General features: G+C 39.0%; 1 protein-coding gene across 1 annotated transcript in view; it reads right to left on the reverse strand.

Annotated features, from left to right (window-relative positions):
• Nucleotides 1–8167: 8167 nt before the first annotated feature.
• WDR75 (WD repeat domain 75) overlaps nt 8168–14267 on the reverse strand; it is a 30423-nt gene continuing 24323 nt past the window's right edge. The window contains exons 15-21 of the mRNA XM_033112205.1: nt 13882–13976; nt 13009–13104; nt 12220–12389; nt 11836–11895; nt 9335–9481; nt 8922–9013; nt 8168–8506 (exon numbers count right to left, since the gene is read on the reverse strand). Of these exons, the coding sequence (XP_032968096.1) occupies nt 8302–8506; nt 8922–9013; nt 9335–9481; nt 11836–11895; nt 12220–12389; nt 13009–13104; nt 13882–13976 (865 nt within the window). The 3' untranslated portion in view covers nt 8168–8301. The remainder of the gene's footprint in view (nt 8507–8921; nt 9014–9334; nt 9482–11835; nt 11896–12219; nt 12390–13008; nt 13105–13881; nt 13977–14267) is intronic.

A 14267-nucleotide genomic window follows, 5' to 3' on the forward strand; every position in this document is an offset into this window, starting at 1 on the left:
TTATATGCATCCTTCCGTTACAGTGGGCAACAAGGATTATCAAAACGCCGCACAACAATGGGAGGAACCGGTGTGCTTTCATGTCTGATTATTTCATCCTGTGAACTAAGAGCTCTGATCTCCCAAGGAGTTTCCGAGCCAGAGGTGTGTCATGTCTGAAGATGAGAAACTAAGATAGCTATATCGCTACGTATTTCTATATAGGTCCACAAATTTAGTTCTTGCAAGACCAGACTCTTGGCATTTGGGGGCATGCAGTGAGAGTGGGGGGCTATAATACAGCACTCTGGCATCGAGCTTAGTTTTACAGTGACAGGGTGTCAGAGCTGGGAGAGATCCTTTTGTGTAATTCTGTGATTTAGAGGAAGGAACAGTGATTCAGAGATTAACAGGTTTTTCATGGTTTTAGAATAAACAGAAGCCATTTGAGCAATTTACTCAGTGGTCATCCCTCGCTGGTTGATTCTATTCTGCTAACATCCCCCCTCCACAGTAGACTATCAAATACCAGTTACTTCCATTTCTATTTCTCTTTCGTCTCAATGATAATCTACCTGGGATCCCAAATCCCTCCTGGGTCTCATCTTTTACCATTTCATTTAAGATTGTGTGGTGTTACAGAATCTTGACTTTGATGTAAGTCATTTCCCCATTTTCACAGCTATCAAGAAGCACAGGCGACAAAGGAAAACCTGATTTTCAGAAGCAGTAGTTGAGATAAAGCAGTCTCACAGAAAAATCAGTGCCATATATGAGACTTCATTAATTTAAATCAAATGGTTATGTTTAGCTTAGTAGGTTTCTGTTAAAGGCTCCACTATCGTTATAGTACAAAGACCTGAAATTAGATAAGACACATTATCCACAACATTACAACATATTCTATAATTTCTATACAGGGTACTAGTCTATGATAAGGGAAAAAACCCAGAGGAACATTATTGCAGCACATTAACAATGAGTCTATTCTAGTTAATATGCAGTCGTTCAATAGCTTAGACCTTTTAAAAATTTTGCATATAATCAAGTGCATAAACTCATACAATATCCAAATTTTGTACATTCTTTCTATATATAACATAATAGCACTAGTCAGACAGAACTATTTGCATGGGGAGGCAGCACTTAATTTTACAGATGGAGGCCATAAACTCAGAGTAAAGGACTTTAGCCGTCACAGAGCTAGCTAGCTTTTGTCTGCAGATGCGACTAGTCCTAAATCTAGGCTGTCTGTTGTTTGATGGTCACAATTCTTCCCCAATTATAGGAACCTTTATAATGCTAACTAGCTCTTTTAAGGGTAGGGAGACGATGCTATTCTAGAAAGATTTGGAATTTGACGAAGGATTCCTCTTAGCCCCACTTCTTGAGAGCCCAGTGATCTAGATACAACTGAACTTGCTCTCTCTGGAGCCAGTTTCCTCATTTGTCTGATGGGGGTAAATACCTGACGCGTGGAGTTGTAGAGAAAGCGTGATGTGTGTGAAATGCATGGCGTATCGTAGGTGGTTAACACGCAGTCCACCCCACAGTGGGGCTGAGAGTATATACTCCCTAAGTATAGGCTGCACTAGTGAGAGCACCAAGTAATGGGTTCACGCTTACACAGGTAAATTAGATAAATGAGGGAGGGTAGAGGTGAGTAGTCTTTATGGGTTCACTTGCTATGATGGGAACAGTTTTCTGTGGGAAAGAATGGAGAGATAGAATTATAGATCAGCAGGACAGAAGTCCAGATTTTAAGGAATAAGTTTTTGGCCATTTCCCTTTTATCTGTATAGTTGTCTTGGGTGGGGGGAATTAGTATTGGAGGAGGAATTAGGATAATTCCCTCCAGCAAGTTTATCATGCTTTAGTGTAAGACGATCAACTCTTCAGAAAAAGTAATTAAATCCACACTTACAAAACAATTATTCAGATTATACAATAATCACTATTTTAAAAAGATAATTCCACATTTACTTTAAGGAATGTCATTTGAAAGTATAAAACCTTTCATATCTAACTGCAAAAAATAAATGTTTTTTTAAATTTGGAGGTACTGTGTCAGTGCCTGAATATGGCAAAATAGTAACAAATTTATTTATAATCATGTCAATATTTCCCACTCCTTAGAGGTGTGGGGAGGCTGACAAAACCAAAATGAATGCTGATACAATCTTTATTGTTTTAGTTAAAATTTCCAAGTGAATCTAGCTTCTAGATACGTGCTGTCCAAAAAGCTACTGTATTTCCCCGAAAATAAGACCTAGCTGGACAATCAGCTCTAACGCATCTTTAGGAACAAAAATTAATATAAGACCCAGTCTTATTTTACTATACGACCAGGTATAATATAATACTGGGTCTTATATTAATTTTTGCTCCAAAAGATGCATTAGAGCTGATTGTTCAGCTAGGTCTTATTTTCAGGGAAACGGTACTAGCCACATGTAGCTTTTGAGCACTGGAAATGGGGATAGTCCAAATTGAGATGTGCCTTACGTGTAAAATACACACTGGAATTTGAAAACTGAGTATGGAAAAAAAGTGTAAACATTATCATTTACTATTTTAAAACCTGATTATATGTTCAAAGAATGTTTTAGGTATATGGGGCTTAATAAAATAAGTCATTAACAATTTGGCAGTTTAATAAAATATATCATTATTATTGTTTTCATCTGATTTTTTTTAACTTTTTATTGTAATTACTAGAAAACTTAAAATTATACAAGGACTTGCATGATATGTCTATTGGATCGTGCTACGCTACATACAACTACTTACACACATACAGAGGATCATTATAAAAGCCACCAAAGAAATCTGTAACATGAGTGAGAAACTCTATAGGACAAACTTGATTTCTTCAATAAATTGTACCCAGAAAGAAAAAAAGAGAGACGAAGAAGAAAATATAGATTAAGTGAGACTTAAGGGAGTTCTACTTCTGGAATGGCAGTATAAGATCTATGGACCTGTTCCTCAGCACAATCATAATTGGAAAAAAAAAATTATTTAAAAAAACAACCATTTAAAGTCTCCAGAAATTGTCCTAAGGGTATACAGCAACTGAAGAAACATTTAATCAAGAAAATCTACTAAATTTCAGCAAGAACAGTGAGAATCTGTGGCACTCAAGCTGCAAGCTGCTCCCTTCTCTCTAGCCCAATCCAGAATGACAGAAGCTCCACTCTAGCAGGAGGGGCCCCCTGCCCCGCCGCTCAGCTCCCAGGGGGAGACTGCCAGCATTTCTTATGGCCCCCAGCTCCCTGTCGCAGAGGCTAAATTCTAGGCAAGTGCAGCTGAGAGGCTGGGGTCTCCCTTTCTCTAAGTTCACACTCATGGAATGGAGCCTTTACCCCAAGCACAGCAGGCTGAGAACACTGGAATCTTGTTTACTCCATGCCAGGAGAAAGATGCAAAGATCAGAGGCTCTTGTCTCTGTCTGGTTTGTAAAACAGGGCTGTACCTCAGAGAACTGCCCCCAATTCTGGAACAGCGTAGGAGATTTTGCCTCGCGGTAACAGGCAGTCTGTAAGAATAGAGAGCTCTGGCATTGTTCTTAGAAACAGAGTGAAGTTCAAGCCTACAATGTTCTTGAAAACAATGGAGAGTTTGGTGGTGAGCAATTTTGAGGCCAGTAGCTCCATGAGAGCAACAAGTTAAACCACAACTTGTTTAACAAGTTGTTGAACAAACCAGCTAGTTCACCAGAGAGAACCAGGAAAAGAAACAGCTAAGAGTCCTCTTACAGTCAGAATAAATCTTAAAACTGGCCTAAAAAACTCACTCTGCAAAGGCACTTAAACTTAATGGATCAGATTGTAGAACAATTTGTGCCCCACATAATGGAAATAATGTAAAATGGTGCAGCTGACTTGTAAAACAGCCTTGTGGTGCTTCAACAGGGTAAATAGAGTTATCAAGTGACTCAGTAATTCTGCTCCTAGGTATATATACCCAGGAGAAAACAATAAAAAGGAATGAAGTACTGAAACATGCTACAGCATGGATGGTAAATGAAAGAAATTAATAACAAAAGACGACATATTGTAAGATTCTATTTATACCAAATGTCCAATATAGGCACATCTATAGAGACAGAAATATTAGTGGTTGCCCAGGGCATGAGGTGGGGTAGGTAGGTTGGGAGAAGTGGAGGGTGACTGCTGAGGTTTGGGGTGATGAAAATGTCCTCAAGTTGATCGTGGTGATTGTGTACAACTCTGTGAATATTCTAAAAAAAAACCCTACTGTATTGTACATTTTAAATGGGTGACTTATAGAGTAAGTTATATATCTCAATCTAGCTGTTATTTATAAAAATGTATTTTTAAATATAGGCTTTACTTGGAGACTGACTCAAAATACACTAAAAAGCCATTTGAAACAATTTTGTGAACATTCATTGATATGTGCTCTTATGATTGGTATACTTTACTGTTTTTGTTAACTTTTAAAAATGTCTTTAAAACTTATATTTAAATTATACTTAACATACAACATTACATTGGTTGCAGGCAAACAACAGTGATTAGACATTTATATATCTTATGAAGTCATTACCACGATAAGTCTAGTACCCATCTGGCACCATATATGTAACTTATTACAGTATTATTGACAATATTACCTAAACTATACTTTGCATCCCTGTAATGTTATAACTGGCAGTTTGTACTTCTTAATCCCCTTCACCTTTTCCACCCACCCGCCACCTCCCCCCATGTGGCAGTCATCAGTTTGTTCTCTGTATCTGAGTTTGTTTCTATTTTGTTTGTTCATTTACTTTTTTAGATTCCACATAAGTGAAACTGTATGGTATTTTTCTTTCTCAGTCTTATTTCACTTAGCATAATGCCCTCTAGGTCCATCCATGTTGTCACAGATTGGCAAGATTTCATTCTTTTTCATGGCTGAGCAATATTCCATCGTATATAATCATACGTACCACATCCTCTTATCCATTCATCTATGGATGGACACCTAGGATGCTTCCATATCTTGGCCATTGTAAGTAATGCTGCAGTGTACATAGGGGTGCATATCTTTCTTCGAATTAGTTTTCAATTTCTTTGGATACTCAGAAGTAATTACTGGGTCATACAGTTCTCTTTTTAGGTTTTTGAGGAATCTCCATACTGTTTTAACACAGTGGCCGCACAAGTTTACAATCCCACTGACAGTACATGAGGGTTCCATTTTTCTCCACATCCTCGCCAACACTTTTTGTGATTTATTATTGATTATAGCCATTTTGACAGGTGTGAGGTGGTATCTCACGGTGGTTTTGATTTGCATTTCTCTGATTAGTGACATTGAGCATCTTTTCATGTCTATTGGCCATCTGTATGTCCTCTTTGGAGAATGTCTACTCCGGTCCACTGCCATTTTTTAATTGGATTTTTTTTTTTTTAACGTTGCGTTGTATAAGTTCTTTATATGGTTGGATATTAACCACTTAATTGGATGTATTACTTGAAAATATCTTTTCTCATTGAGGTTACGTTTTTGTTTTATTGATGGTTTCCTTAGAGGTGCAAAACCTTTTTAGTTTGATGTAGGGCCATTTATTTTTCCTTTTGTCTTTGATCTAGGAGACATATAAAAAGCATATATTGTTAAGGCCAATGTCCAAGAGTTTATTGCCTGTTTTCTTCTAGGAGTTTTATGGTTCGGGGTCTTATATTTATGTCTTCAATCCATTGTATTTTTTTTATATATGGTGCAAGAAAGTGGTCTAGTTTGTTTTTTGGGTTTTTTTTTTTTTTGCGTGCATCTGCCCAGTTTTCTGACACCATTTATTGAAGATTATCTTTACAATATAAGAATATTGCATATTCTTGCCTGTTTTTGTTGTAGATAATTGACCCTATCAGTGTGGGTTTATTTCAGAGCTCTGTTTGGTTCCATTGACCTAGGTTGTCTGTTTGTGCCTCTCTTCACTTTTGTCTTTTGATCTAGTCTGTTGCAAGGAGCATATGCACTTGTCTTGTTTCTAATCCAGCTACCCTGTGTGTCTGTTGGTATTTGGTAGATCTGCTGTCTCTCCCAGTCTTGAAAGTGTGGCCTTATTATGCAGGTGTCCTGTGGGGTCCAGTGGTGCAGTCCCCCTTAGTCACCTGAGTCATGTGCTCCAGGGGTGCCTGTGTGGGTCGCGTGTGCCCTCCTATTGTAGTTGGGCCTCAAATGCTGCTGGCATGTCAGTGGATGGGGTTGACCTTCAGGCTGACTGGCTGTGACAACAGTGGTTGAGCTATTGTGTGGGGGAGGGGGTGGGTGATCGCATGGAGAGGGAGGCATTTAAGCAGGGCTTTGGTGTGGTCTGAGGCTGGCCCCCACTTGTAAAGGCTTGAGGCCACTTGGTGAGAGCTACAGTGCAAAACCACGTCTGGCAGTCTTTCGTGCTGGGCTTGGGGCAGGAGCTACAGTATGAGCCGAGGCTGGCTGCCACTCATGTGGAGGTTGTGGGCTTTAAGGAGACTGCAGTGCGCTCTCAGGTGGGCTGCTGCTTGTATGGAGGGTCAGAGCTGCTGGAAGAGGCTCTGGCAAGGTGAGTGGGTTGGGCACAGGGCAAGCAGTTAGCCAGGTTAATGGAGAACAGATTTTACACTTGCCTTCGCTGGCAAACTTGGTGGGAGAAGAGCTCAACAAAGAAACAGTGGTGCCCCCCCACTGGTGCGCAACTCCTGAGAACCCCCTCCCCTATTTCACTGATCTTCGTTTCTCTTGAATGTAATTCCTGCTGGTTTTCAAAACCAGGCATTATGGGTCTCCTCTTCCTGACACGTGTGTCCTGGGTTGGGGAGCCCCAGGTGAGGCTGGGATCCCTCACAACTTGGGGGCCCTCCACAGTCAACCTATTCAAACTGTTTATTAATCGCCATTCCATGGGTGTGGGACCTGCCTGAAACAAGTCTCTGCTCCTGTCTCGAAGTGTGTGGCTGCTTTACATCCTTAGTTATAAGAATTCTGTTCAGCTAGACTTCAGGTGGTTCTCAGTGATGGCTGTTCAATAATTTAGTTGTAATTTGATGTGTTCATGGGAGGTGAGTTCAGGATTTACCCACGCTGCCTCCTTATGTTAACTTTTTAAGCTTTATAGAAGCCTGTTGGAGAACTGGAAAACTCCAAATGCCAAGGGGTTAAAATGTACTAACTTCCCTACTTTAATACAGAGGAGACGCATTCTTCTCTATTAGCAGTGGGACCTTGGTTAAAAAGCAGTTTGACAGTATACATACACCTCGTTTTACTGCACTTCACAGATGTTGCGGTTTTTACAAATTGAAGGGAAGACCTTCCACCAGCAAAAAAATTACTACCTGCTTTACTGCAATACTTGCTTTATTGCAGTGGTCTGGTACTGAACCCACACTATCTCTGAGGTATGCCTGTATTCATAGCCGTAACACAGAGAGTAATAACAGTTCTCCTTATCTTCCAAATCTGTCATGAAAATTATATTTACAAGCATGACAGACAAGCCTTAATCTGAAAGGCTTGAGCCAGGTTATCTGAATCATTCTGTATTATGTAATACCCTCAGGGGGTCTGTGAAACATCATGTAATCAAATCATTTCTCTAAACTTCTCTAAGAGAAATAAACTAAGCGGTATGAATCAGGACTACAGAAGACCTAATATCAATTCAGGTTATATTTGGGCAATGTGGGGACAGAGTCCCAGAGAGCAGTTTCCAGGCTCTCGGCCTCACGTGGAAAGGTGCTGGGTCAGTTATTAGGTGGCCATCAGCTGTGACTGGTTAGCCATTAGCCACCAATATAACTGCCGTGGCGGAGCTAGGAAGCCTGGATTGCGGCTAGCAAGCGCGGTTAGCAAGCGGATTGTAGATTGTTGATACTCCTTCCTGGGTCTCGCCTGGCCTCAGCGAGATGGGGGTGCAGGAAGACCCCTCGTTGGGGTACTGGCGGATGTTCGCTTTTGTTGTCTTGACCAGCCACTAGCGAGAATATAGTGGTATGACTCCCCTATTTATGGCTCCGTTAGTGTTCCTTTTTGGCCTCACCATGTCCTGCGTTCTGGTGGGGAGTGGGAGCTGAGACCCTGCATGACAGCCACCAAATGATACTTAAAATAACAGTATCAATAAAAAGATAAAAATAAGATGTATATATGAATGAACCCAGCAAGTGTAAAGCGTGATGCAAATATAGCTTCATATTATCAGTTACTCAAAAGGTAAAGACTGTTAATATTTTAAAAACAGAAATAACATTAAAATAGATGTTTTTGGAATATCAACATATTAAAAAAAAAAAAAGCAAGAATCCTCCCTCATGGCTCCTCCAAGGCTTAGAGAGCAGTTATCCAGCTGTAGTCTACTTTCCTGAATTTTCTCAGTTCTTTTTCTTCAGATTTTGACAACTGATGTATAATGTCTTCTCCCAAATCTGTGTTATCTGTATCCTGAACCTTTTCAGTAAAATCATTTTCTTCATCTGAATCCTCACTTTCTTTTTCTTCTTCCATATCTATATCATCAGGAAGTTCTTCAGCACTTTAACAATAACATAATAAAATATAAACTTACTATTACATATTTCTAAAAAATAACTTTCTATCTTAAGACCCTTATATAAAAATGTAATCAAATAGACAAAGTAAATGGAAAACCTTGTTATTGAGTACAGTTCAAAAATTACAGGCTATTATAAAGAACAGGTGAATTTAACAAAAAAGTGTGATTTTGAGTTATACGTATATCAAATCTTTAAAACATAGAAAAGATCTCTTTTCTGACACTTATTTTCAATGCATTTGATTTATGTGCCTTAATAATTCTATATCCTTTAAGTACATGTTAAAGCCGAAATAAAGGGAGATACAGTGCAAGAATATTCTAATAAAGAATAACGAAAACCAACCTGTTTCCCAGAACAGAAATCTTAAACATATTTTAAGAACTGAGTTACCTCTTAGTCTCTTTTGACAGCAGTAATGAATTCACAAACATGGAGCACAGGTAAGAAGCAGATGGCAGTACATGGGCTGGAGTATGAAGAAGCTAGAGGAAAAACAGAAAAATAGAGTTTCATTTTAAAAGATGAAATGCCAAGAGCCAACACAACAGGCTTTCCCCACAGAAAAACCAAACCTAAATAAAAATCTATTCCTACCTTCCTATGCAAACAACTCCTCCCTCACCCCATGCATCAACCAACCCGAAATCGTAAGTGTATGCTATTTGGTTTGGGTATTAAAGTTGTACAGTATACAAATGATTATTCAAAAGTTATCTGTTGAATAATAAGTATATAAAAAGTTAATTTAAGGTGCTTTAGTGCACATAATCGGTTTCACATTGTTTGCTTTAATAGTTACTTACCTCACTAATTGCAGGTATGTTTTCTGTTAAGGGTAGTTGTATCAGTTCATCCTCCAAAGCTTTATTTAATTTTTCATCCTGCTGCTGCCTGTGCTTTCCCAGTATGAAATAAAATGGAGTTGTCGGAAGACTTTCTTCTGCTAGTAGCTATAGGGATTTAAGGGAAATTACTTCAATAAAAAGGAGGAACTGCCTTTGACTTAAGAAGTAATAAAGAGTCCTAAAAGGTTAGGGAAGGAAAAATGTTAGAAATTATCTAGTGTAAGTCTTTCATTTTACAGGTAAAGCAACTGAGGCCTAACAGTCCAATTACCTGTGGGAAAAGCTAACAATGGACACTTAGATGGTAGAACAAAATACCCACTTATCACTGCTTTTCCCTCAAATCCTACAAAAATGACAGCAAAGCGCTTTTAGAAAGGGCATAAACCAGTGAATGGGGAATACAGTCACATGTTGGAAGCTAGAAAGCAGGTTGAAGGGTGGTAACTCAGTAAACCTGAGAAAGCAGAATTCTAGGCTGGCTGTGGGGAAAGCCAAGAAGGATCCCAATTTATACTGCAGAATCTTGGAAATGTTGAGGAATTAGTACCAACTGTAACAGTACATCTGTAAAGGGATAAAAAGACCCAAGTAATCTGGCTGAAAGTCTACTCAGAGAGCACTCCGATTCACAGCGCCCTTCAGCCCCAGCAGAGGGCTGGAGGTATATTCTGTGAAGAGTGAAACAAAAGTGCGCTTTAGACTGCACTGCTTGGTGGGGCTGGAGGGAGTGTGTTCACAGTCGAAGGCAGTTGTACCTCATGGAGGGTGCTTCTCAGAACACTGACAGCCAGGCTGACATCGTTCAGGTAAGAACTTAAAGAATTTTATCTGAGCAATTTGACCTGCCTAAGAGAAAAAGACCTCAAAATAATGACATTGGAGATTTTCTCAAAATAGCTCAGATAAGTAGAGGGCAGAGAACAAGTTCTGCCCAGCAGAGAACCTCCAAATGGCTGTGTTGCTCATGCTCACTTTGAAATAAAGCAGAAAGCCAGGCATCATCAGATTCTGATGAAAACCTCCAAAAATAAAAGACAGAGTCCAAAATAGACTGAAAACAAAAACCTGATGGAATCACCATGCATGAGAGAAAGGGAGGAAAAAAAAAAGATTTGGTGATGAAAATGAGGAATTCTCCCATAAAACAGAAAGAGGAGGAAACAGTTAATATTTGAGCTCTCAGTATTAGAAGGTTCTGCACTAAATATAAACAGGAGTTCTAGAAAAAGAACGGAGAAAATGAAGGCAGAGAAGTAATTAATTTTTCCTTAGTTCTCTGATCAAAACACTTCAAGAGGCTCCACATTTCCTGAGGAAAAGCCAAAGTCATTTTCATTGAGGCCAACTTTCACCACCCTATTTAAAATGCAAGCAGTATCCCCTGCCTCCCTTTCCTCTATTCCTCCCCTCCTAATTTCCATCACCTTCTAAAACACTACATATTTACTTGTTTCATGCTTGCTATTTATTGTATCTTCCTGGTAAACTGTAAACTTCACCAGTTTAGATACCTGACTATTGTGTTCACTGATGTACCCCAAGTATCTAGAACACAGCAAAGACCCAACAAAGGGCTGCTGAATGAAATCAGTGAGTAAAGGATCAACAATGTAAATGGCACTGGATTCTAGTAATACTGGAAGCTATAAAGTAAGAGGAAAATACTTGAGAAGACTTGCACAACTTGAATTTGGGGTGAATTAGGTGAGAAGTAAATAGAAAACTGAACAAATGAAGGAAGAAGGCAATTACTAATGCCAGAGAAAAAATGTTGACCACAAAAGAAAAAACAATCTGTCCATTACTACATGGCTTGGCTATGAATTGTGTTTACTTGGTTATAATGAGAAATACTGACCTATTCAATTTTAAGATTGGGAAACTAGGGGAAAACAAGGGAGGGAAAGGAGTGAAAAGGAAAGAATGGGAGGGAGAAGAAGAAAGAGGTAGAGAGAGAGGAAGGGGGGGGAGAGGGAGAGGGAGGGAGAGAGAGAGAGACAGAGACAGACAAGGGAGGGAAAGGAGAGAGAGGAAAGAGAGAGAGTTGTGTATGTGTGGGGAGTCGTGGTATGGAAAAAAGCTATAACTTCAACTTTAATAGATCAGAGTCAGATAATACCTAAATCTGAAAAACCCAGAATTAGCAATATAAATATGTTTCTCAGAGACATGGAGCTAATATGGGTAATGGAAGTGGTGCCGAAGAAGTTTTTCCTGAAAAGCCATATAAAACTACTTGACTCTTTAAATCACAAGCATTTATTACTGATACTATAAAGTAAAAATGGTTTTTAAAAGAACAATATAACTTCAAAAGAGACAAGCAGTTTATAAGTATGGTTTTTAATTCCATTTTAGGGTTCTGTAAAACATTTTTTCTCATAGCTGAGTTCTAAAAGATAACCCTATCTTGTAGGGAGGCAAAGCAGTCTGTACCATGAGTGGCTAAAACATACCTGCTTGCTTGTTGGTGTGAGTTTCTCTTCTGGAGACTTGGTGCTGAATGTCAATAAACTCTGAAAAGAGAAACCGATTAATGCAAAAGATAAATTGTAGAGTACAAATCTAAATAAGATGTTAAGTTAGAAAACTTGATAAAACTTGTCTTGATAATTATACACACATATCTACTTAAAGTGCCTCGAAGGTGTGGGTATAAGTGGTGCTCATACACACACTAGTAAGACTGCTGTACTGAGCACATTAGACAATTTCTTTGGAGAAGCAATCCCTTAGTAAAACTATTCCATCCGTCATGGGCTGACTATTACTCTCAAGTATTAAAGCAACTGAAAATTACATGTACAAAGTGATGGCCTTTTTTAAGGAGAGACGGTTACCTGTGATTTTGTTAGGAAGTAAAACTGTGATCTGTTTAGCCACTGGTAAGCTTCTGAGGTGAATGATTCAGGGACATCTCGCGGAACAAACACTCCCCATTGGACTTCCTCTCTACAGATATTCTTTTGAATATACAATGGCCTTGGCTCACTAGGTTTAAATACAAACACTAGAGGGAAAAAAAACAAAAACCGGTAACATTTTGCCTGTAAATGTTAGTCCCAGCTTCAGAGTGGCAGACCACACTAACCCTGAGACTTACCCATTAAATAACCTGTCATGATTATTTTAGGCTCTGATTCAACAAACATCTGGGCGCCTACCATGAGCCTCCCAGGTTAGAAACGAGGGCCTTGAAGACAAGAAAGAGAAAAGAAATCCTGGCTCCAGAGACCAGGGCCTACTGCAGAAGACATTATTAACGAAGTATTTTGTCTGAAGTACTAGAAGAGAGATATGTAGAAAGTGCTTCAAGATCATAGAGGAGAAGGATTAAAGTTTCTCAGGGAAATTAGCTTCCAAGAGGTGAAATCTCTGTTGGACTTTGAAGGCTGAGTAGGAATTGGCATGCTGAAAAATGAGGGCTGTACCAGAGCTCTCCTGGAACTAAGTATAAATGCCTACATACCAAGATGTTGGGGCAAGAACTCAAGAAAGAAAGGGCAGTGCCTCAGGCAGAATGGTTTCAAACAAACATCTCATTTGAAGGCAACTTTGACTCAAAGATGTTAGAAAGAAAATGTATGTAACCGATCTCCTCTTACTATCAAAGTATGACCTGTACTTACAGTCTGAACCCACTGAAGACTGAGAAACTGCAGCAACATTCTCTGAATTCGGATCAGGTTCCATAACTCTAATGTTTAATTTTGCACTCCACTCCACTAGGGAAAAAGAACAGGTGATTCACTTCTAAGAAGAAATTTACCAAAAGCTTTTGAAAGCTTGTTATTTAAAATAGATAATCTTAATCTTTATTGGGACAATCAATTCTATTGTTCTCAGGAAGAAGGATTTTACAAGTAACACATGGAGACACACTGAAATTTTTTGTGGAAGACTGTACTAAAGCGAGGGGTAGGAAGCAGAAAAACCAAGTACTCCTTCCATACCCTACGAAATGGTTATTATTTCAGGCAGCTACTGTCAGGTGCTTTTCCACTGCTGCTAAACATTGTTAGCCAGAGTCACTGTAGAGAATATCAAAAAATGTTCTCACACATTCATTACCCAGCAACCACCATGTCTTCCAAACATCTACCTGAATGAGTGCAATGCCACTAAAGCCCACATCTGTTAGGAGGGCTGTGCAGGCTACACTCAGATTTAAAGCTGGCAGGGATACTGCAGGTTAACATGTATCACCAGAAACATTCCTCACATTGTTAGGAGGATGGAGAATATTGAAGGCAACAGAAAGGCAGACACCGTTGAAGACACTGAAAAAGGTGAGGATAATGGAAGTCTATTCACTGACCATTAGGCAATTTATAAATAATCCAAGTCTATTAGAGGTCCAGTGCTTCAACTTTTAGGGGTATAATATACCATTTAAAAAATTATATATTCTTTGGGCAGAAAAATGAAGATATAATCCAAAGTTTAATGGCCACTTCCTGTTTGCTTTGCCAAGTCACATTGTAGTAAAAAAAAAGTCTTACATGCACAACTGAGCAGATTCCAACAGCAAAGAATGCCATTTTCAGTAGCACCAAGAAGATACTTTGAACAAGTCAGTCTTCCAAAGCAAAGGTTCCTGGAGTAAAACCACAAAGAAGTTAACAACAGTCATTTCGATCATACTTAGTCACAAAGGACTGCAGACCTGTGGCACAATTTTACGCAATGCAGATTTTTAGATAAAGACACATGCTTTTGAGCGTAATTATCTTGCAGAATAAAGGGACTAAGGAGTACAAATTTACTTAGATATGTTGTTCTTTAGGAAAACAGATTTGATGACCAATTCTTTTCTCTAATGTGCCCTGACGTATAATAATTAAGATGCATACAGAAAGTGTATGTGAAACATACAGTCATTTAACAA

This window comes from Rhinolophus ferrumequinum, chromosome 8 (assembly GCF_004115265.2).
Source record: "Rhinolophus ferrumequinum isolate MPI-CBG mRhiFer1 chromosome 8, mRhiFer1_v1.p, whole genome shotgun sequence".
NCBI lineage: Eukaryota > Metazoa > Chordata > Mammalia > Chiroptera > Rhinolophidae > Rhinolophus > Rhinolophus ferrumequinum.